At 37.3% G+C, this 24,738-nt stretch overlaps 1 protein-coding gene and 1 long non-coding RNA gene across 3 annotated transcripts; one reads left to right on the top strand and one right to left on the bottom strand.

Annotated features, from left to right (window-relative positions):
- Positions 1-137: 137 nt before the first annotated feature.
- On the top strand, positions 138-7,069 carry LOC134212324 (uncharacterized). Its single transcript, XR_009979242.1, has 2 exons — positions 138-4,883; positions 5,109-7,069. It is a non-coding gene; the product is annotated as an uncharacterized LOC134212324 (long non-coding RNA).
- LOC134212323 (putative uncharacterized protein DDB_G0277255) lies at positions 6,437-23,270 on the bottom strand. Of its 2 annotated transcripts, none has more exons than XM_062690074.1 (3): positions 22,918-23,270; positions 14,121-14,318; positions 6,437-8,956 (listed from the first exon to the last, which is right to left on the bottom strand). In XM_062690074.1, the coding sequence occupies exons 1-3, from the start codon at positions 22,918-22,920 to the stop codon at positions 7,823-7,825; spliced, it is 1,335 nt and encodes a 444-aa protein (XP_062546058.1). In that variant the 5' UTR covers positions 22,921-23,270; the 3' UTR covers positions 6,437-7,822. The 2 variants fall into 2 exon arrangements, with proteins under 2 accessions (XP_062546058.1, XP_062546059.1); XM_062690075.1 differs by lacking the exon at positions 22,918-23,270 and adding an exon at positions 14,575-14,725.
- Between the last annotated feature and the right edge of the window lie 1,468 nt (positions 23,271-24,738).

Genomic DNA, 24,738 nt, shown 5'->3' with positions numbered 1-24,738 from the left:
TCCGGACCACCGGCGTAATCTTTTTGACACGTTCAGCGATACTTACACGCGCGATACCGATAGTAGTGTATATCGAATATCTCGAAAACTCTTCCCGTTCAGAAATTTCTTTCGAAATAACAAATTCGATATTTGTACATTTTGTAAACCATTTTCAAATTACTTGTATTTCATAAATTAATGTATTACTCATTCACTATGTCAACGTACTTTAATTTTCCTTCTTTTTATTAATTATGTTTTATCACAATGGAATATACAGTCTCAATCAATAAGAATATAGTTGTGTTTCTTCCTCTTTTTGCATCATATTTAGTATTGTTTTTTAATTGCATTTTTTTGTCCTTGATCTTTATCAACAATTGGTAGGTTTATTGAAACGTTTGTTTTTATTTCGTTAAAGCAGCAAAATGGAGTCAGAAGCGATATTCATTTGATCTTCTCATCTACAAATATTACAAGTGCTGTTTGTTTCCTTTGCATTTTTATTTCTTTCATTTTCTTTGTTAAAAATTAGAAATAACTAGTAGATCCTACGTACAAAACGCCACTTTTTGTTGATTTGTTTTTGTTTGTTGTTGTCTTCGCCTAATATGTAGAGTGTAAAAATCTAGTATATAATAAAACTCTGTATACTGCACTAAAAGAAAGTTATTTTTCCTTCCACGTGGTTCAAGAATAGAGATATCGTACAATTTGAACTTTGCTGAACGTAAAAATGTCGTTTATTATTACTGTTGATTTTTGTAGTCCCTAGATTGTTAGCGTTAATGCTTTTATTTCGTTATCTGCCCGATGATATATGAGTTTGTGTATGTCAATGAATTCAATGTGATTACATATTTCCTATTTCAGTTTGCTAAGATTTTTTTTCAACATCGGAAAGGCGGTGCTGTTTTAGCTACCGGAGAAAGAAACTACGATACTACCCGAATTGCATTCATGATAACTCGCATTGCAGCTCATGAACAATTTGTTTTGCGATTGCCCCACTCTCAATTGTTTGTAGGCATAATCAAATGTTATCAGTCGTCGTTCATCATCATCTTCATGTTTCGCAATAAGTTTTTACAAAACTATGTCACTTTTATACTAACAATCGGAGACATGGCGAATTTTGAAGATTATTAGGCGAGCGTGATTTCAGCAGCGACAAGACCATTTTATGTGTCGCATGTTTCTAACTAAAAAAAAACACATATGATTTGTTTTGTCACATCAGAAGAAAAAAGCCCGAAAAACATTGTGATGTTTAATAGCGTGAATCAGAAAGTTTAAATACATATTTACGGCTTTTATTGCAGTGTTAGTATTTTTTTTTGATTGCAAATCAGACTTGTTTTAAATGGCTTAACATTCATTCATCCTTTTTATAGAACACCTTCAGATCTATCTAACAAAAGTAAACGTAACGAGGTTGTAAAATTTGGGGCTCTTCTCAAACTTCAAATTTCAACTCATTTGCTTGTGAGTTTGATATATGTTGGTGGACTGATTGGAACTCAAACTAAACCGAAAGTCCTGAGTGAAATAGACAAAAATTAGGAAGTGCAGCAGTATACCTTAAAAACATGCGGATTAAGTGCAGGTAAAATCTCATAACAAAACAAATTGAACGGAAGTGCCAGAAGAAAGTCCAAGCGAAAAATGCAAATCAAGTGCAACATTTGCCGGGCATACATACATAAAAAATACTCTGAAGTAAAATAGGGGCGAGACGATATTGGGGGTGTTTCAAATTTAAAACGGAAAAAGAATTATAAAATTTTGAACTTTCATAGAAAATTCTTCAAAAAAAACTGAAAAAAACTTCGATTTATCATTTTTTTTTGTTAATTTTTCATTTCTCACTCTTTCATCATCGAAAGATAAATAGGAAATCAATATTTATTCCGGCCTAATTGTTAGGAAAGTTGTTATCAAAAGTTATGCTTGATTTACTGGATATCGAACAAGTTGACATTGAGGATGATGAAGAAACGATACTAACCGCTAGTGCACACGATTCAACCACGCGCCTCATGCTCTCTTAGGGCCGAATAACAAGTTTTTTTTTGGGTTTCCTTCCAGCATCAATTGAGGTGTAACGATGCGTTGAATACGCGTAATACCTATCCATTTATTGCATGGTACCTTCGACGACATTTGAGTGGATGCGTTAAAAATGCTACGTGGACAGGATCTTCTAGTACTTTTAACATTTGTAGCTTTGCTCAAAAATGATTTTCGATTCGCTTTATGCTGATTTGTTAAGTACATATTTTCTTTGATCGCATACGCTAGCTTCACTACACAATATACCTACACGTGTTTCCTCTATGGGTACTGGAGAAAAACAACAAATTGCAATACTATTAACTTTTGTTTGTTTATTGTCGGAGATTTTTATCTCTCTCATTTTATAAAGTTTCTAACTCACATTTTGCTTTTGACGGTTGCTTTACCTTTTGCCCTTTCTCAATAGGTGTAAGTTTGGGTCTATAACGCGGTGTGGCTAGTACTTTACTTCGTAGTTCGTACGTACAATTTTTGCGATAAAGAAGATAACACACATACAATATGCTTTCGTAAGGCAATAATGACTATCAGGAAGGATTTTCTTCTGTATTCGTTTCGATATCTAAGAGTGTCTAAGATTTGAATTAGCTAAAAAAGTAAAAACAGCAAACAAAACATTTGGTTGTGGGTACTCGACAAGAAAATGAAAACACTGGACAAGAAAATAAATTAAGTATAGATTGCTTTTACACTGATTGAGTGCATTTTCTTATCTTCTCTTTAGAATGACTCGATGTTTAATATTGTAGTAGTGATTAAAATGTAAATGTCTCTTATCGTAAAGCGATTTTGTAAGCAGGTGGTATGACGATTATTGTTCGATGGTTTCATAGGAAATAATTGTACACAAAAGGAAGAAGAGATGTCCAACAAATTTCCAACCTTTATTCTAATATCGCGTTATCATAAATTTACATAATTAACAGGTCATCAATATTCATTTTAAGCGTGAAAATAGGCTTGCCTTCGGATCATTTTCAATTCGAGTATCGAATAGGAATTCTTCGTGGTATTTGTTTTGTTTAGTAAGTTATTTTCTCGTTCTTCGTCAAAACGTATTTAAAGCTAATATTATTAAAAAAAAAAACAAACAAAAAACTACGAACTAAGAACTAGAATGTTAAGATACACGTATCTGAAACAAGGTAGTAATATAAGTATTTATATATCGACAATCATGAGTGTATTTGTGACATTTCTGTTTGCCCCGTCGTTCTCTATTTTTTCCAGCAGCATTGGTAATGATTATAATGATTAACTAACTGTTAGCGGTTTGATTGAGGAAACGAAACTAAATAAAAAATATAAACACCTTAAACAAAAACCATCACAGTAGGCAACAAAGTCGTTAGAAAAAAAAATAATCGAAAAATTAATCGTCATACCTACGCTGTCTCCTATTTCTATTATCAATATATGCATAGACTAAATCTAGTAATTACTATAAACACTTAAATAGAAAAAAATAACGAAACAAATTTAGGAAGATAAGTTTTAAAAAGATAAGGTAACTACACCGTCCTTAAGAATGGAAACAAGGAATCGTTAGGAACGTTGTTCTATAATGAGGAAGCAGAATTCGATTCCAAAATAAATGCAAAATTCTGATAGTTAAACGATAAATAAATTCAACTGTAGATATAAAAGTTGAGTTAGAGAAAAAATGTATGACATTTTCAAAAGAAATAACTACTGGTTGGCGAAGTAGCGATCAACTTTTACGCATTACCTGTGGAATTTTTTTTTCAATAAAATTTCGTACTTCACGTGAGATGCCTTTAGCCATACACATTTCTGACGGTGCACACTTTTTGCGCATGAAAGTCAGCGCCATGTAAATTGAAACCGAGCTTTCGAATCATTGGAATGGGATCGATTTATTTCAATGTTTTGCCTACGGAACCAAGCCTTCGCTGAGCACACATCTCCATATACCTAAACGTGCAATATTTTACTACGAGATGCTAAGAGTTGCCGATTGTTTTGCCAAATACCTATCTTGTTACGTTTCAAGTTTCCCAAGCTTGATCGAGCACTGCCGTAATCTGGAAAAGTGACGTAACAGCCATTTTACAGCATGCATGTTTTCCATTTTTCTGTTAAAGAGCTCGATAAGTAGTACTCGTTAACACGGCAGAGCAGCCGTCATCTTTACTGAAATGTTTTTGCCTTTCTCGTTTTTTGTTTGGATTCACTTTCAAAAGTTAGGAGTTGGATTTAGGATTAGGTGATCAAAATTTAACAATAGATGCCTATAATTTTTGGATCAAAATGAAATAGTGAAATCGTAGAATCCAACCGTGATAAGATAATCTTCCGAAGGCTTCTAAACTATTTATGAGCACACTGACTCCTTCATATACTCAATCTTTAGCTAATCTTCTTTGGGATATTGATATGTGAATTATGTAGAAAGTTCAATTAACTCTATATTTGCAGTAAAATAGTGGTGGTAGGCGCACATTTGCCAAATGCTTGCTGGAATTCCTAAGTGCGTAGGACAATTATGCGCATAACGACACACAACTATTTTTTTATATGGAGCTACTCTTTATCAAGTGATAATTTATTTTAGCTTTAAACGCTAATAGTCTACACAGGTTATAATTTCGGCTCTATAAAATTAATGATCAAGGACGTTTTCAAGGGCACCCCCTTCAAAACAGGAGCCACGCACAACTGTCATTTTTATTTTTCCACGCATGCTACGACGCAGCAAAGCTGGAATATTAAAAATGACAGTTGTGCATGGCTCCCGTTTTGCATTGGGTGCCCTTGAAAACGCGAGTGCATTTAGTTTGGATTCCGTGATAATTGTCCTTAAGGTCACTCCTGACAGAATCCAAGTTTCAAAGTGCTGGCGTTTTCAGGTGCACACCACTCGATACGGATGCAACGCACAACTGTCATTTTTATTTTTTCACGCATGCTGCGACGCAGCAAAGCTGAATCAACAAAAATGACAGTTGGCCGCCGTCTCCGTATCGAGTGGTGTGCCCCCGGAAACGCGAGCACTTTGAAACTTGGATTCTATCAGGAGTGACCTTAAGCAGCATACCACATAACTAAAAAAAACATTTTTTCAAACTTTGGGCCGATTTCTTCACCTCCGCTTAGTGCTTAAACCAGGTTTAATCGTATGAGTAAGCACCGCTTAAGAGTTAAGCGGAGGTGAAGAAATTGGCCTTTAGTAATTAAGCCGGTTTTTGATTCGATGTTTTTTTTTTATTATAAAATTTGGATAAGAGTATATTTCGACGAAATAAAAACTGTTACCTAGATGAAAAACCACAAAACAACTTATCAATTTAATTTTACAAGGTTAGCTAAAGTGAGCACCAAAGTGACCAAAACAGATACACTTACCCTATTTTGTTTTTTCAATATGGATATTTGTTGTTTCCATACAATGAAATAATAAAATATTATTCAACAATTCCTTGGTTGCTTATTTAACGTGCAGCGTGTGACAGTTCAAATTCATTTTTCGGCTAATAAGAATGGAGGTGCTCAAACTGTTTTACTGTGTGCACTCTGACATACTACGAATTGTCTTCTTCCCCAGCGAACTACACGATCCGAGATTCCAAGTTCCAACTCTCATTGACAGCGACGGCACATAGAGAATTTATTCTATTGTGTAGGTAAATAGAATTATAATTCGCATTATTTTTTGTTGTTTTCATTCGATTCACAACAGTTTGCTTTATGTCGAGTGTGTCGCTTCGTGTTTTTGATTAGTAATTTTGAGCACAATCTTACGCGTCTACTGGTTAGTTTGTTTCATTTTTCAACAATGAGTTATGCCAAAAGATGCAGCAGTTACAATTAATTTACTATTCGTTAGACGGTGTGTTTACTCAAGTCAATTAAATATTTTTTTTTTCGATCTAACAAAACAAATAACACGGGTTTATTCAATTGAATCGATCGGTTTTCACTACCTTCGGTTTTTGGTTGAATTCGTCTCTTTAGCATTCGTTGGTGTTCCGGTGAAGATGAAACTCTCTCAGTTCCAGATTTTTCGAAAAAGTTTTCAATTTATGGAAACAGATACCTTTTAGTTGGTCTATGTGTGTTTGTTACTGGTTTGATTTTTTATTTCTAGCCAGCTTTTAACTGGCAGACTAAAATTATGTGAATTTAGCCCATAGCACTCGAATGATTCAGATTTATTAAAGGCAAAATATAACCCATATTACGGAAATCAAGAATGGAAATTGATAAAAAAAATCGTGCATCCCACAATCAATCAAATTGGAAGCTTCCTGCTTGGTTCGATCCCTACTTTTGCTGCTCCGCTTGTTATGATATAGTTTATGTGTGTATAGCCCAGCTTACTGCTGTTGTGAGTGGTGGTGATACTACTCAGTGAGTATTGTTTCTCTCTCGATTTAACTATCTTTAATTTGCCGACTAATACATATCAAAAGGTAAAACACAATTTCATCGTAAAAACTACTTGATTTTGGCATTTTGTCATTTCACTGCTTGCTTCTCTTTTAGTTATCCCCGTTTTTGTATTTATGTTTGAAACATTGCTATCTGCTCTTTTTTGTTAGAGTCCCTGAAAATGGCAAGTAAGCTGAAATCTCACAATTCTGCTTCTCAAGCAGAACCTTCTCCTGTGGATAAGTATGTGCTGGCTTTCCCGAATGATATTTGGTGGCGTGGGAACAGTTGACAAAGGAAAAAACTAACAATTATACTAGGTACATCTATAATTTGTTTAGGTAGCCAATGTGACTTGATGATGACGGTTGGTATTCGACCAGATCTCAATTTAAAATGTGCATCGTTTTGCTTCAAAACTGCACATATTGTTGCGCCTATTTTTTGGCTCTTCGTTCAAGGTGATAAAATTTTTCCTTTATTCATATTTTCTGCTTTTGCCTACATGACTAAAAATCGCACATTCAAAAATGATATTTATAATAAAGCGCAAAAAGACACGGGATGGAGACATTGCGTTCTGTCTTTATCTACTAAAGGCTGTGCCCTATTTTTTAACCTACAATTCTCGGTTCGCGTTTTGTGTTTCATTCTTAATCCAAACTGATTGACTATGAGATCCTTTCCTCTGTCTAGTAGTATAAATTTCTATCATCATATTTCCAGAAAAAAATAAGACGACAATCGATCAATCTATTGGCTAAGTTTTTTTTGGAGACCCACCTCTAGATGCATGATAAAATACTAATCGATAGCACAGGTAAATCGGATCTAACTTATAAGAGCTCGATCTAGTAAGGATTTTGCTTGCAAATACAATCGACATCGATAATAATAAATAACTAAAATTCAACATTGATATCTTATGCAAGGTCAATTATTCTAAAATATATATATGTATACTAGTAAGTTTGTGTGTAAAATAATTACAACGGATTTGCAAGCTCGTATCAACTATCATGGAGTAAAAAAAAACTTTAATTTTGATGTTCTGGTTAGCAACCTCTCGTTCCATTCCCCATTCGCTATTTTGATTTGGTTGGTCACGATGTTCTCTTTCTTTCTACGACGGTTTGGAAGGATTCGTCAATCTCAAAAGGAACTACGATTCGCCCAATACTGGACGCACCGGGGATGGACGACGTGGCACGCCCAGCTCGCGCGCACCTTCAACGACATGACGACAGTAAAGACGACGTCGAAAGAGGAAACAATGGGTGTTGAATTTTCTAATAATCGTTGCACAATCATCGAACGATGACACCGATTACCTTCTCGGTGCTCTGGAATAACGTTCTCCGAGGGAAACCCGTTAGTTCATCATGGCCTTGTAGTGAGCGAACATGTTATTGTTGTTCTTTCCGTTGAAGTTGTTTAGATTCAGCATGTTTTGGCTGGCCAACGCAGAAGCGGCAGCAGCAACTGCTGCAGATGTGTTATACCCGCCTGATCCGTTACCATTTCCACTGCCGTAGCGCATTTGATGGTTCTTTGAGAACAACTGTTGTTGCTGCGACTGTTGTTGGAATTGATAGTTAAGGTACGGATTGCTAAACTTGTTGTTTCCGTTGTTGCTTGTTGTACCAAAGCCCTGCTGATATGCCTTATGGTTGTTGTACGTGCTGGTGCTATTGTTGTTAGGGAAATTACCTCCACTGTTGTTGTTGTTGCTGTTGCGGTTGGAATCTCTTCCAAAGAGACTAGCGGCCATGTTGTTCCGGAAATATTGACTGCCATTGTTGCCACCACCACCGAATGTTTTGTTAAATGCACTGTTCGCAACGTTGAGACCCAACTTATTCCTATTCGAAATACTATCGTAATTGCTAAAGCTGTTCCACTGTAACGGTTGCTGCTGCTGCTGTTGCTGTGTCTGATGTTGCTGGAAAATTGCTGCCAAGTTGGCTTGACCAATGCTCGAAGCCGTCGTTCCCCCAGGCGTCGGTGATGTTCCGTTTACCGGGTAGCGAAAATCACAACATTTACACTTGACCATCGTGTATTCCTGGATGTGGCCATTCGCTCCCAATCGATGGTATTGGGAACGATTGTCCAAAAAGAAATGAATGTTATCATTCTCCGGCAGCTGAGCGAATTGCAAACGAAAGTGATCCGGCGAGGTTAAATTGTCCAGAAGATTAAGCACATTGCGGCCACCGATTTCAACTTTGAGCTCTATTGGAATAATCGGCTCCGATGCAGACAATTCCGGCACTGGAACAGTAGTAACGCTTTCGTCCGAACTGTTGATATCACTGCTACTAATGCTATCGGTGGACGAAAGCGAAGACCGTGTCGACGAACAGCTTGATGACTTGGTTTCGGAAGCTTCCGTCGCTATAGTCGTGTTGTCCGGATCACTTGTAACGGATAATGGCAATGGGGAACTCGTTGTCGTTGGTCTTTCCACTTCCTCCGTTGGTGTAGTTGGTGGCGAGGACGGTTTCTGTGGAGGTTGAGTCAAATGCTTCATTGCACCATTATGCTATTATGATAATAAAAATAACTGCAAGAGTTGCGTAATATGTATGTCCAACAAAGTCATACAATTTAGATGAGTTTGTGATCCATCTCCCGGGAATGTTGCGCATAAGAAGCGTAATGATGGTGTTGTACTTTTCTCCACAATTGATAAAGTGTCATGCAATGACAGTATTCAATGTTTCCGATAGGGGCCACGTACTAGAAAACATCCCAAGTAGGTACATAATCAAAAGTTCGTTTTTCGTATCGGTAATCCCGATAAATGTGACTTAACAAAGACTCTGTTTTTGACTGGTTCAAATACACTTAAGGGCAAGCAAAATGGGGCAAGAAGGGCACCCTTTTAAAAATCATTTTTTCTAACTGAAATGTATTAGAGCACAAATATTCACAACAAATAATAGCTTTTAAAAAGGCCTCTGGAGTAAGACCTCAGTCATACAAGAAATCCCTGGAGTAAAGTGTGGTCTGCCCACGTAATCAAATGTCTATCGTCTAAAATCCAATACGGTACATGCTCTTTGCGGTACTTAGCATAGAATGCGTTTACAGCATATGTTCCGGATCATTCAAAAATCTCTGGAGTAAGGTCCAAAAGTCCTTACGAGTATTACATATTTATTATTCCTTGTTAGGTATCTTCATCACTGCGACCAGTTTATTGATCTATTGTGAAACATTCCCTTTTTTTTAGCTGAGTCATAATGACGTATCACTATTATTATTATAGATCGTCATCGAATGACTAAGAGCATTGTCCCAGTTCGGTGCTACATTTCTCATGAAATACATTACTGTATAGGGATTTAATCTAGAGATGGGCAAAACAGTTCTTTGCAGTGAGCGGATCTGATCCGTTCAGCTCATTGAAAAGAGTCAGCTCCTTAGATCAGCTCTTTAGTTCTTTAATGCTACATATATTAAAAAATAATTTTTAATATTATTTTGATTTTATTTATTGTTAAAAAAATTATGTAATTCATTCATTCATCATTCATCTATTTGCCTCACTTTGAAATTTTTGAAATGTTAAGCTATAGTGAGGTAATAATTTCTTTTAAAAACCCGACTAAATTAAACTATTGATAATTCTAAGTTACATGTTTACCTTGATAACGTTTCTCAAATCGTTAATTTGAATAATTCAGTCCCTAGTCATATGTATTATATGAACTATATCACGTGTCATTAGTTTTCTCTTCAGACTGGGTGCAGTAAATCAATGCCTTGTTTGTGCGCGCTTCTAACAATGCGTAGTTGACATTTTCATACAAGTGAGCGCATTCATCTATATTGGTTCAAGAAATGCGAGAGAACTAAAAACAAGAGAGTAAAAAATACAGAGCACGATGCAACAATCAAACAGAGTGCACATGTAGCAGTATGCTAGCGGGAAAACCCGTCGCAAGCAAAAGATCCGCTCCGTGCAAGACACAGCTCCCAGTTCGGTTCGTTTGAACCGCATGGTTCGCTAGAATCGGTCGCAACTGATTCGAATCGAGATCCGTGTCGCGCAGATCTGAGCTGGTAGCGCAGCTCTCGCTCCCAATTTCGCAATTTCGAGCTGGACGACATCAGCTGAACTGAGAGTTGTTCGGATCTTTTGCTTGGTACGGTTCGTTCGCTACAGTACTACTATCTTTTGTGTGTCCGTTCGTAGCGCCGAGTATGTGGGTATGGGTTTAGAAATTGGCGCTTTGATGTTGCATGAAGAAGAAGAAGCAGAAAAATGATAATCGAAAAAATCTCCACGGGAAACCATACGAAGAAGTTTTAAAAATTCTTCTCAAAAATTCTAAAAGCAATTTAATTAAAAACGGTAAGCAGTACGGGGTTGGACTTTTCTTCTACTGTATAATAAACACAATATTTCTAATCGAAATTTTATTTTGTGATATTATACTTAATACGGCAAGCTAGTTGGATTATTTTTGCTTGTGTGTTTCTTTTTTCTTCCTGCAGCAGAAATGCTTTCTTGCTTGAGCTTGAGGTGCAAATAATAAACGATCAGCACATGCGCGGTACTGGACCGGAATGCTCATACAAGCTCGCTTGTCTTGTGTACCGCGAGCGTGGTATTTTCGTTTGTGTTGTACAAAATACAACAGCGCGCGTACTCGAGTGCGTACGCTCGAGGAAGTTTCTCTAGGCACGTGTTTGACAATGATTTCATCAATTTAAAGTGAGCTGCTGGGGTTCTTTAAAAAAGGTCCATGACTCATCAGCTCAATGTCAGGAAGCGAATCATTCGAACAGCTCCTGAGCGGAGCGCCCATCTCTAATTTGATCTCCAGATTTCAGAGGGTTCTATTAGCCCCTTGCTGGAGAACTTACGTCTTTGATTAAAAAGTGCCGGACATCGGCATAATAGATGTTCAGAGTCTTCTTTCTGCATGTCACAAAAGCGACAAGCATCATCTTGAAGATTTCCTAACAGCTTAAAGTGATAATGGCTCGGACAATGGCCTGTTATAAGACCGGTATACATGCAAAGATCTTTTTTAGAAAGTTTTACGATTTTGCGAGTCACTGAAACGTTCGGGGTGATAAATCGCTTCGATTACCTAGCAATAAACGTGCTACTTCAATTGGTTACAACCCTCGAAGATTTCCAAGTCTTCAACTTTATTACGACAAGACAATTTTTGGAGTGACTGAATACACTCCCAAACAGTTTAAGATGTGCATGTTGCCGATTTCAGAGCATTTAAAGCTGCTTGACTGTCGGACATTATGCATATACTTGAATCAGTGGCGTAGCCACGGGGGTGGTTTTGGACATAACCCCCCCCCCCCCAAAGACAACATTTTTAGAAGAATTTTTTTTCGAAAAAAAATGTTCGGAAACCCCCCCCCCCCTTTTTTCTGGCAACGCCACTGACTTGAATGTCTACAGTTTCTGCGTAAGCATATTGAGGAGCATTCTAGTATTGCTTGAAGTTCTGCTTAGAATACAGCTGGCCATGATCCCATAGGAATTGATACGTCTATTCCTGGACCAGTTACTCCTGCTCCAACTTGATTGTTCATTCTTGAACCATCCGTATAAAAAATAATCGAGTCGGAGGTCTGGCCCTCCCTGTTGCCACGAGTGCTCCTCATTGCAACAGTCATTGAAAGAGTTGCTTGTCTTTGAAGTTTTTCCAACATTTTCTGAGCCTTTACCTATTTCGTTTTTGGCCACCAGACCAATGAGACATAAGTAATCCTTGGCCTCACAATCGCCAAATAAATCCAATAGATTATTTTTGGCTTGAGACCCCACTGCTTACCAAATGTTCTTTTGCATATCCATAGAGCATTGTTGCTTATTGTATAGGTTGTTCCAGGTGCGTGTTCCAGTCAAGATATACACCATTTGACTGTATTTGAAAGTTCTAAAACTGTGCCTTTCAGTGTTATGTTTTTTATGGATTTTTTTCCTTCGTGTGAATGGTAGGTAAAATAGTAGTTTTAGAAGGGTTATTCTCTATCGCACCACGATGGGACGTAATTTAATGCTGTTTGCATTCTATTAGTGATAGTACAATCATATGGTCGGGGTCCAGCCAAAACGCACCAAGCGCCAACGAAAGATTACCGATTTTTTTGCTCAAACTTTCGTTTAGCAGATTTAATTGATCGTAAATCGTATCGGATATCCCTCAACTCCATAACCGAGGATATCTTACTGCAAATGTTCGTTTAAATTGACATGAAACTATTTCCGTTGTCCTTTTACGAACAAAATATCACAAGTCAGTCGAAAAGCCGTTTGGTGCGGTCCATATTTCCCTCGTATGATTATGACTAAGTCATCGGAGAAGCCGATAATTTCGAAGCCTTGTGCTACCAGACTTTTGAGAAGATCATCAACTATTAAAGACCACAACAGAGGTGATAATACGTCTCCTTGTGGGCACCCTTCAACAGCTCTAACATTTATGAATGAGCTTCCTAGGTTTGCTGATATCCAATCCAAGTAACAATGCATTGATCAAAACCATATTTTGTCATTGCAGTTGTTATTGAATTATGATATGTGTTGTCGAATGCTCCTTTAGGGGCAAGCCAGAGTAAACGCGACGTGCGATACGACGCGATACGACAGTCCAATTTGACAGCCTGTTGATGATTGTTATTCTTTTACGTGAGTCGCGTCGCATTCAACTTTTTCCTCAGTAAAAATGTGTTTGGCCAAAACACAAGCATCATACCTGGTTCTTTCCAATCCAGACGTTTCATTCGTTGGGTTGCGAATATTCGTTCTGTTGTTCTGAGTCCCAGTATCTATACGAGCAACCAGAAGTCTATTGACTTAGCATTAGCATTAAGCAATTCGCACAAATTCGTAGGTGGTACAAGCCAAGACTATTGTATGAGAGTAGCATTACTTTCATCCGTTACCACAGATATTGATTTGGGACTAATCACTATCTCTTAGATGGAAGCAATGCACTCTCCAATAGTCGAGATCTGTCCTGGCCACGTCCTTGCGAATGCTGAGGATGGGGAAGGATGGTTAGTTGGACACCAGAAAGATGCAGAGAACTCTACGACCTCTCATAGGTGCCACGGGAGGTTTTGGGATTGTGTGGGAGGTTATAACAGTAAGAATCGTTTTGGTAGAATGTGAAACACATAAAGAATTAAGATAGAAATACAAAGTAGGAAAGGGACGAGCCAGGAATTGAACCCACGACCTCCTGCTTATAAGGCAGAAGCGGTAGCCACAAGACCACCGAGCTCGTATAGCAACCAGAAGTCTATTGACTTGTTTCAAAATTGTTACATGCTCTTTGTGATAAGAATGGAATGTAATCGTTACCGATGTTCTATGCTGTCCAAGAAATCTCTCGGAAGAAAAGCCTGAGGGTTTATACGCGTTACCATCGGCTAGTTTCGAAAGTGGTACATGCTTTTTAAATATGGTAGAAACATTTGTAGGGGTAGGACAGGAGTAATATCTGTTTCGACATTGGAATCTTGAAAATAAGCACAAATTAGTAAATTGAATTCCAATTTCACAATAAGCATTTGAACGAATGACGTTAGGGCACCTAATAATCTCTGCTAGCAATAGAATACTTACCGAAACTGACATTCTCTCTATCTACATAGGACTTTGTTCTTTATCAGCCACATACCTTAATCTCATCAGAATCCAGAGAGCTTACGCCACTCGATTCACTGCCCACGGGCGAAACCAGCTGCTTCTTGCCATGGTTCCCGGCCGTCGCAACGCCATGGCAATCAACACTCAGCGGTGAAATCGGGGACAGCAGCCCGAAACCGTCGATCAGTTCTCCGACGGTCGTCAGCGGAACAGCGATGTTTAACGCCATCTAAAAAAAAACGAACAGATTTTTAGTTTAATTTGATTTTTCTACGACCTTCACGTCACTTTTCACGGGACACTCAATTCGATCAATCTCCGTCGAGGCCACCCCGACGCACGACAAAACAAAAATTATTCGCCATTTTTGAATCACTTTCTTATCATTTTTCTTGGTTTGATTTCATTTGCACAAGCGAAAAATCATTGCTTTCGCATTGATAAGGCTTTGATAACACAAATGCTATAATCAAAACAAGCATCACCTTCACGATTCCGCCACTTTATTCGCAGATGCTATCGAATGTGGTCCCTGAGGAATTTTACACTTCGTCGTAGAATTTGCAGAGTTCTGCATCCGCAGTGGGGAATTGGAAAACTTGTAAGACAAAATGTAGAAAAATAAAAATAGCGATGATTACGTTGGCAAGTTCACGAAAGAATACGATGTGGTGAGTGGTGAGGCAAACTCACTCCACGCTCAACTTATGTCACACAGTGCAAGAAATACTCAAGAGAGTAAAGGCTCCCCCAGACCTAAACGATTTCATCGCCGCAACGGCGACAACTAGTCGCCGCGATTCTATCGTTCGGTCGCTGCAGGCAATGTTCTATTTACGCTTCCATACCAATGGCGACAGAATCGCTGTCGCCAAGCGATAGAATCGCGTCGCGACTGTCGCATCGCGTGTGTTTGGGGGAACCTTAAATTGAAAAATTGGGCGGTGAATATTGGAGGAATAAGATTATTCCGACACGGTTATTCTAATGAAAATAGAGAAAAAGAATTCAAAATTGATTAATTTAAGTATATGTAGTCGGTGTTGAACTTAATCTGTAGATTAAAAAACACATTAATAAAGTTAAAAAAATATATATGTAGTAGAGTTCTTTCATATTCGAAAAACGCAGAAAAAAATGAACCTAACTTCAAAAGCGAAAAACTTTGCTATCTTGCTTTAATTAAAGAATTTAATTTATACATCTTTTTTTAATCTATTCGCGTTCCTAAAAAATACAAAAATCACTGGAAAGTAATTTATTAATGACTTCATGGCTTGTTTCGAGCGTGCAGGTCACGGATTAACAACACTTTTCATCTCGTGCAGGTCACTTCTCACAAAAGAGTGAGCGATGAAAGGGAGAAAATATGAGAAAAACAAACGTCACCGTAGTAATAGTAGTAAAATTCTTCTTTATTTCATCATTTTCTGTTCTACAATTATTATTTTTCTACATGTACAGTGCTCGGCCGGCTTGGCCCTCCAACTTCAATTTTAAATTTTCATGTTTATATTGTTATTTGAGTGTTAATATGATATATCATGACGGCCATTAGGAGGCGCCGAAAGTGTGGCCTGTAGTGCATTCATTATGGGACAGAATATCATTTTATTGTAACCTAAACACATTTTTTACGTATCTTGTGTGTCCATTAAAAATGCCGGTTGGAGGTATTGATACTAAAAATATTTATTATTATTATTATCGGCAAATATGTTTAAGTTAGTTTCGTTGAAGGGACGACTATTAAACTCCTACAGGGTGTCTACTCATCTGTAAAAACAAAATTCCCTGATTTTTCCAGGTGTTTTACATTAATTTCCGGGCAAAAACAAACGTGCCAATTCAAAAAAGTAAATATTGCAAAAAATATTATTTTAAAGAATATTTTGGTGGCTTTACAAAACAATGTTGTAATTTACTTGAGAAATTCCTCCAGGAATTCCTTCGCAAGTTCACCCAGAAATTGCTTCAGCCATTCAATCAAAATTCCTTCAGGAATCACATACGAAATTCCTCCAGGTACCTATTCCTTTGAAAATTTCTCCATAGATTCCATCGGGAAATCCTCCGGATTTTATAAATTGCTTCAGAACTTCCTCCAGGGTTTAACTTAAAAATTTCATTGCTAAAACTTTAGAAAACATCTCAAGGGATTGTTTCGGAAATTTCTTTAGAGATGCATTTGGCGAAAGGAATCGTCAACGATTTTTTTATTCCTTTAGATGTTTGTTCGTAAATGTCTAGTGAAAATACCTTTATAAAATGCTTTGCAGATTTCTTCAGATATTCTACTGAAATTTTTGGAAACTTGGTTAAGAATTCTTTCGGAAATCTCTTCGAATTTTATTTCAGCTGTTTTTTAAAGAAACTTAGGAAAACTTCTTAAGGAAATGTTCCGGAAATATGTTTGGGATTTTTTTCAGGAAATCCTTCAGAACTTCTTACGAAAATTCCTTCAGGAAATGTGTTGTTTTTTTTTTTTTTTTTTTTTTTTCGAGAGTTGACCAGCTGTAGTCTTAATAGACTGGTATCTCGGCTGGGCTCTCCATGTGATACACAATACTAGCAGACGACTCAAGCTATGTTGCTCACTAGGTCACTGCGGCCTGGGTTTGTATTGTGATCATACCGATACATTATTCTTTCTATCTACAGTCTGTCAATTATAAACCGAACAAATAATGGAAGCTCAACATGTACATAGATGTTTTATGAATAAGTAGTTAACATGTAAATTTAATTATTAGTTACTTGGAGCCGACATTCAATACCTAATAGTAGTCTATGTTGACAACGGGTGGTACTGTTGCCATTTCCAAGTAACAATTTCGAATAAAGATGTAATGATATCATTCTGGTAGGGTAGTTTCAAAATAGATTAATTTAAGTACTATTGTAATAAATGGACACATTGAAGAGCTTATTTTAACACGGTTGAGTATCGGATGTTTGTCAATACGTCGTCGAGTTAATTGTATCCTATCAGTCACAGTAATGTCATATGTTAAAGTTTCAGTAGTCTAATAGTGATCATTATACAAAATTTCTGTCCAGTTGTTCCGTAATTGCTTTTTTTGGTCAAGTTCTATTCCCTTTTCTAATATTCAAACCTTTATTATTTATTAAAATAATGAGGTCTAAAATTCAGTTATTCAGATTCAGGGTATACAATATTCAACGCATCATATGGTCTATCCTCATTTCCGTAAGTGGTCAAGTTATTAGTCTTGTAGCAATAATAGTGGTACTAGTTATTCTCTATCTTGTGAGTGCAATGGTCTCAATTAACTATTCTAAACAGAACTCTGTCTCTTATCTTTCTGTCCACCGATGGTCATGTATTTATTTTCGTTTTTTATTATTTATTTGATATCTTTAAATTTCAGTCATTTATTTTACTATCGGTCATTTATTTTATTATAAGGTAAAGGTCAGCGAATTTGACTTAATACGAGAAACACTAAGTCATGTCCCCTATATATCCGCTAATTTTTCTAACTAACCTAATAGAAGGAAGAGAGAAACAGTTTTTTTTTGCGTTGATCCATGCGGCTAGAGAGACTAAAATAAAAAGATTATCGAGAAGATATAATAGATACATTCACTGTCTCCAATGCCAAATTAGTAAATCTACAAATTCTACTTTTCACTACTAAAATTCTACTTCAGCTATACGGGTACAAAATGAATTATTGTTAGCTACTACTACAAGTATAAATAGATGTATGCTATTTGGATAAGCGTTTGTTTCAGGGTCTTGTTAGTATTAAAGTTATGTTAGTTAGACCCCTACTAAGCCCTGCCGGCACCTCCAAATTTACCAATAGGCAGTTGTTGTTAGATCGTGCGACACTAACCATTAGTTAACTTGGAGGCATGGTACCTCAAGTGTTTGGTATAACTGTTGACCTTATTTAAGTAAGATGTGATAAAAGTTTCTCTACGGAGCTTATTTTCAAACCATTACCATTAAAATAACGATATTCTTGTGAAAGAGATATAAAAAATGGAAAATATCCTAATTTTTTAATTTAGTGTTGAACTTAACCTTTGTTTGAAAAAAGCACTCTATTAAACAACAAAAATAAAAATAAAATAAAAATCTTTTTAAGACACTTGAAATATCAACGTCAAGCCCCTTATCCATGGACAGGGTCCTTCAGGAAATGTGTTGTTGCAAAATATGAGATAGCTGAGTCCGTGACGTTAGTTAGGCATAATACCTTCTTTATGTCGTGGGCTGGTTTTGGGGCAATTTATACTTAACATTCTTGATGCATAACGTCCTTATACCTGTTCGCGAGACCAACATCTAGTTTTTGCCTTGGTTTGTTTCAAATCACAGTTCAAATCTAGGGAGAATGTCTTTGCATTCGACTGATGCAGATGCTATACCATATTTTAATTATTGGTTGAAATGAAGCTGTGTAATTGTAAATTCATAATACCTTGCACACTGCATGTGCAATATGTGTTAAAATCTCATTAAAATACATTTTCCGTCTATCAAAAGTGTTGGTTAAACGGCGAAACTATTCAAGTTATACACTATCAGTTTATGTCAAACTACTAATTTAGGATTTATTCTTTCAGAAATATATTTCGGAAATCGATTAAAGAGAATGGATTTCAAATATAATCAACATAGTAGTGAATCGCGATAAGTCTGTATCTTCAGAAACCATGAAATACTCACAATGTGTCTAAAAATCCTATCGTACACTGACAATCAAACAAATCCAATCATATTCATTATGTGTGGCACACATAAATATTGACTATAGCATTTCCCACATAACGGCTATGTTAATTCGCATAGCATATATGTGGAATCTCCAATAGCGGGTGGTTATTAAAGCACACATCAAATTTTCTTTGTAAATTTCTTTAGATTGTTGCCATTAAAATGGGTGGATTTTTATTAGTATATTATTATAACCGAAAGTTGAAAAAATAACATTTTCGAGTGACTAAAATAATTATCAGACATAATAATTTCATTACAAAACATTACAAAAAAATAGTTCATTGCTTCGATGATGAATAGATTTATTTATAATTTGATCGATAGTATTTCCCGAAGCAGAGCATGGAGTTGGTTTCGTAGTGATGGGCAAGCAGATGAAGCGAGTGATGTGGTGGAAACCCATTAGCGAACGAATCTGTGTGTTGAGGATACGTGGCAAATTCTTCAATTACAGCCTAATCAACGTTTACGCACCGACAAACGATAAATTCGACGACATGAAGGACACGTTTTATGAATGTCTTGAGTGCCCAGAGTGCCCAAAGCATGACGTGAAAATTGTTATCGGAGACGCCAATGCTCAGGTCGGTAGAGAGGACTTTTTCCGTCCCATAATCGGTACGGAGAGCCTTCACTCCGCTACCAATGACAACGGCCTACGGCTAGTAAATTTTGCTGCTGCCAGAGGGATGGCCATCAGTAGCACCTACTTTGCACGAAAGAACATCCGAAAGCCCACCTGAAGACACCCAAATAGTGAAACTTGCAACCAGATAGACCATGTTCTGGTGGATGGGCGTAATTTCTCGGATGTTATCGACGTGCGGACATTCAGAGGTCCGAACATTGACTCTGATCACTACCTCGTTGTCAGTAAAATTCGATCACGGTCAGAGAGTGACAGACGAGAAGAACGTTGCCAGAAGCCGGATGTTGGTGTCGGGTACCCGATCGAATAGAGATCGGTACAAGGAAGCAAGAGCAGCCGAAAAACGAACCCACCGCAGGAAGAAAAAAGAGTACGAAGAAAAAGTTATTAGTGAGGCGCAGAAAAAATGAAGCAGAACGATATGCGGAGGTTTTATGAGTCTGTAAATGGCGTGCGGAGAATAGATTGTAAATAGATTGATTGTAGCACTAATAGTTATAGGGTAGTTAAGTATTATTTATAATTGATTTAGGATAAGAAATTCACACGCTGTCTTCAATTCAATATAGTGATTTGTTTTCCTTTCTTCTGTTTGTTTTCTTACCCATCCGTACAGCCGTTGATGTTACCTGTCACGTCGGTCCTCATGAGTGAATAAGGTTGCTGAGAAGAAAGATGCGCGCTGGCAGCTATACGCTAGCCAACACTAAAATCTTCAGATCTGCTACAATGCCTTCTGATTTTGTAATAGCGGAGGCAAATACATACAGATAGAAAAACAAAAAAAAACTTTGCGGTGATCGTGCCTTTCACGTTCGTTCAAAAGGGTCAATAAAGGTATAAGAAAAGTCTAAAAGAACATTTTTCCTATTTTTATATTATTGTGTTTATATGTATGTATTATAAAATTTCTCACCGAACGCAACTTGTTGCTAGCAAATCCGATGAGCAATTAATGATTTTGTATTGTGGTTTTGAAATTAGTATAATGGCCATAATTTCTGATTCCATAATTCAATCTAGCTAATTTTCAATAGTAAACAATGGGACAGGGTTTTGCGTCGAATGCAATTTGTTGAGAGCAAATCGATAAAATGTATATGCCTAAAAAGGGGGGGGAGCTTTTTACTCGTTTTTGGAGCAAAAAAAAAAGGATTTTGGCCTTAATTTCTGATCCCATTGTCCAATCCGGCTAATTTTCAATAGGAAACTGAGAAAGGGTACTGCGTCGAATGCAAAGCGGTTGCGAGCAAATCGGTTGAGCACAAGTGCCTGAAAAATTGGCGAGAGTTTTTGCGCACATACACACAGACATCACCTCAATTCGTCGAGCTGAGTCGATATTTATATAGCACTATGGGTCTCCGGGCCCCTATAAAAAGTTTGTTTTTGAAGCGAATATTATAGCCTTTACGTATACTTAGGGTCTGTCTCAATTGGATAATTAAACTGAAATTAAACTTAAAAGTGACGTTTAAATAATTATCGAATAACCCTGCTCGCAGAGCAAGATTACTTTTTACAGATATCGAATCATTTTCAATCGATGTCCTATTCTGCCGTGAATCGCATATTTGTCCCATATGAATAGGAAACCCAGCAAAGATGGGACAAATATGCGATTCACGGCAGTATTGGAATTGCTGGGTAGCACCATCCATTCTAATAACGGGATGATTTTTACATTTTCGAACTGTCACTTTTAAGTTTAATTCTCCAAATGAGACAGACAATAAGTCTATTGTTCAGAATTGATAAACCGCAAAGAAATCCGCTGCCTTCCACTTTTATTGAAAACTGGAGAAGTTGGTGAAGTGAATTCCCTTTTGCGACATTCGCTTTTACTCCAGCAGATAGAATTAACAGAATTGCATTATAAAAATCATAAGATTTTATTTGAAATTTGTAATATCTAGACCAACATTTGAAAAGGGCGTAACAGCCAAAATTTATTCCTTCTGATTCTTCGTCTACATATATAGCTATATATGTGGACAAAGAATCAGAAGGAATAAATTTTGGCTGTTACGCCCTTTTCAAATGTTGGTCTAGATATATTAGTAACTAGTCGACCCGGCAGACGTTGTCCTGCGTAGTAGGCGAAAATGCGCGTTGTGAACCGCCCAAGCAAAATTTACATACGAATCTTTATTTTAGTTTTTCACGATTTACTCAACTTTAGTCGTGATTTTCGTAAGAAGAAATATCATATAAGCCCGTCGGAAACAATAATGAACATATCTGCTGAAGGAATGAAGAAAATCCGTCCAGCCGTTTTCGAGTTATGCGGATACGAACACAGACCATTTCATTTTTATTATATAGATAATGTAAACCTGGTAGTTATTAACTATTTTTCAGGCCAGGTTTTTGGGGTCAAATCTGTCTTTTTATTGGGTATCCAACAAGACGATTCCTTGAAGCGTCGGTGGGCGAGTGGTGTGAGCACACGCCTCTTAATCTCGACGTACACGGTTCCAAACCGGGTTACAACGAGCTGAAAATCTATATACATAAAATTGAATTTCTGTCTCTCTGACCTTTATAGACTCGGAAACTACTGAACCGATCGGCGTGAAAATTTGTATGCAAATGTTTTTGGGGCCGGGGAAGGTTCGTAAGATAATTCGAGACATCTGCCCCCTTTGGAAAGGGGGGGCTCCCAAACAAATGAAACACCAACTTCTTCATAACTCGAGAACTAATCAAGCAAATGGAAAAAATATGTTCTTATTAATGTTCATGGTAGCCTTTAACATTATAACAATCTCATTCTATATTGCAATTTTAATAGTTAATTTACTAATCTATAATTGTATATTTTGGTTTAATATTGATTGATTCAAATTGTTTGTCGATTTACTATTGCCTGATTTTCTAAAAATTGCACGCGGCGAACCCTTCATGAAAGGAACCGCCGCGCTTTCTGCACCCCGTTTACTTGATTCTTATGGGTGAATAGCATTGCGGTGTATCGTTTGGCGCGGCCGTACCTTTCGACAGTCATTCGCCGCGTGAAGTTTTGTGCAAGTACCCATTTGGGAACACTACAAACGCCGCGCAGTGTATCATATCCAGAAAATCTGACAATAATGCTTCCATTATTATAGGTACCATAGGGTCACCTCTTGGAAAATTTCTCTCACTCATTCACACAGATTCACACCCAAGATGACAGACGTGAGAAGGTGAACAAGATTTAAAATGCGAGAAACATCAAGCGAGATGAGGATCGAGTGAGAAAACTGAGAGGCGAACAATGATGACAAAAGAGGAAAAAATAAAAATGGTTGCCTGGTTCGTTTCATTTTTTCCCGCACCCGTCGTGTATGGCCGCAAAATTACGGCGTCATTCAACACGTGTCCCTGTAAATTATTTCCACCGGCGGAACAATCCGCAGGACAACCCGCTTTAGAACTACTCACCATTCAAAATTGTTTCGTTCCTGCCTGCTTTTGATACGGATCGGGGCTGGCTTTCTGATCCTCACGGTTCCTTCGAGCTCCAGTTTCTTGACTTCTAGTGCCACCACGAGAAAATTTGATTCTAAAGCCTTTTAACAATTTTTTGCACTTTCTACTATACACAAGCGGCTTCCACCAACGAAATGATCTGGACAACACTTTTTTCTATTCCTGGCGAGGATTTTTCCGCGATACCGTGCTTTTTTGCTAGTGAACGCAAATTTTGAAGATGGAAATTTTCTTTCGTCGCAGTTTCGATCCGACCCGACTGTTCCTCTCGTTTCTCTGTACCGACTTTTGATTGAGCCTGTTGTTGTTTGTCTGCTATGCCAGCTAAACATTCGGAATGATCCAAAAAGACATTTTGCTCAATTACATATTAATTCTGATTTTTTTTATATTGTTTAATGCAAAGCTCTATAATAAACATAAACCGTTCAATATATATATATGTGCTGATGAGTAGCAATGAAGGCTGATTTTAAATATGTTATTATATTATTCAATGCATTATGTTGAAATATAAACATTTATTTTTACAAAATTACAAAAAGAGCGTGAAGATGTTTTCAAATGTTAGATCCACTTCTGCTGGCTCGAAAATTTTCCGGTGACAGAATCTGATGACCACGGCCTACAGACAACAAGGTATAGAGATAAGTGACGTTTGGTACCAATGAGAATAGATAGAAGGTGAGGAAGAAAACCGAATGCAAGTGTATTAGTGGATGATGAAAAATGTAAACAGCAAATGGTGACGTACATATTTGCACGGCTTCTTATGGGAGCTCGTTCGTATGTAGTAGTGAAAGCTTTTTCGCCATACACGAAAGGCACGCACACAAAATATGGATTTCCATACCTTAGGACGTTTTCACCGCTGCTCTATTTTTCTGGTCTAATTTTATAACAGTTCCAAAAATTTGGACCGCCAAAAATAGACCAAAAATTTGCCAGTTTCACCGGTGAAGTTTCAAATTGATTGTTATTGTTTATTTTGAATACGTTTGTTTTGAAACAAACAAATTGATTCAAAAATTTGTTTTTGTTGGTTCTCCGGAATATTGTGGTGTTACTGGAATCTGTTTAATCCTTGGTTTCTTCTGTATCATCGGTTCAAACATCAGCTCAAGCGGATCGTCGTCGAATAATGCGTTCACCAATATGTATTCCTCCTGAAGTTCCACCGAGAATCCAAGAGGAATTCTTCCTAGAGCTCCTTCAAGTAATCCTCTTGGAGTTTCTCCAGAAACTCGTAGAGTTCCTCCATGAATTCCTCGAATAGTTCCTCAAGGTATTTTTCCTGGAATACCTCCTAGTGTTGCTCCCTGATTTCTTTCAGAGATTCCTCCTGGGATTCCTTCCTAAGCATCCTTCAGGAATTCCTCGTGGAGTTTCTCCAGGAATTCTTCCTAGAATTCCTTCCCAAGCTTTCTTAAGGAATTCAACGTGGAGTTCCTCCAGGAATTTCTCCTGAAGTTCCTCTAGAAAATCCTCCTGGAGTTCCTCCACCAATTCATTCTGAGGTTCCTCCAGGAACTCTTCATGAAGTTCCTCCAGGAATATCTCTTAGAGTTCCTATAAGAATTCCTCCTGGAGTTCTTCCAGGAATTGCTTCTGAAATTCCTCTGAAATTCCTCTGAAAAACCTTTCTGCAGTTCCTACAGCAATTCATTTTGGAATTACTCCTGTAGAAAATCAAAGAATACCTCCTGGGTTTTCTCCAGGAATTCATCAGAAAATCATTCTTCCAGGAATTCCTCCTGAAGTTCTTCCAGAAAT

The sequence above is a fragment of the Armigeres subalbatus genome, chromosome 2, assembly GCF_024139115.2.
Source record: "Armigeres subalbatus isolate Guangzhou_Male chromosome 2, GZ_Asu_2, whole genome shotgun sequence".
Lineage (NCBI taxonomy): Eukaryota > Metazoa > Arthropoda > Insecta > Diptera > Culicidae > Armigeres > Armigeres subalbatus.
This window is presented reverse-complemented; position numbering and strand designations above follow the sequence as displayed.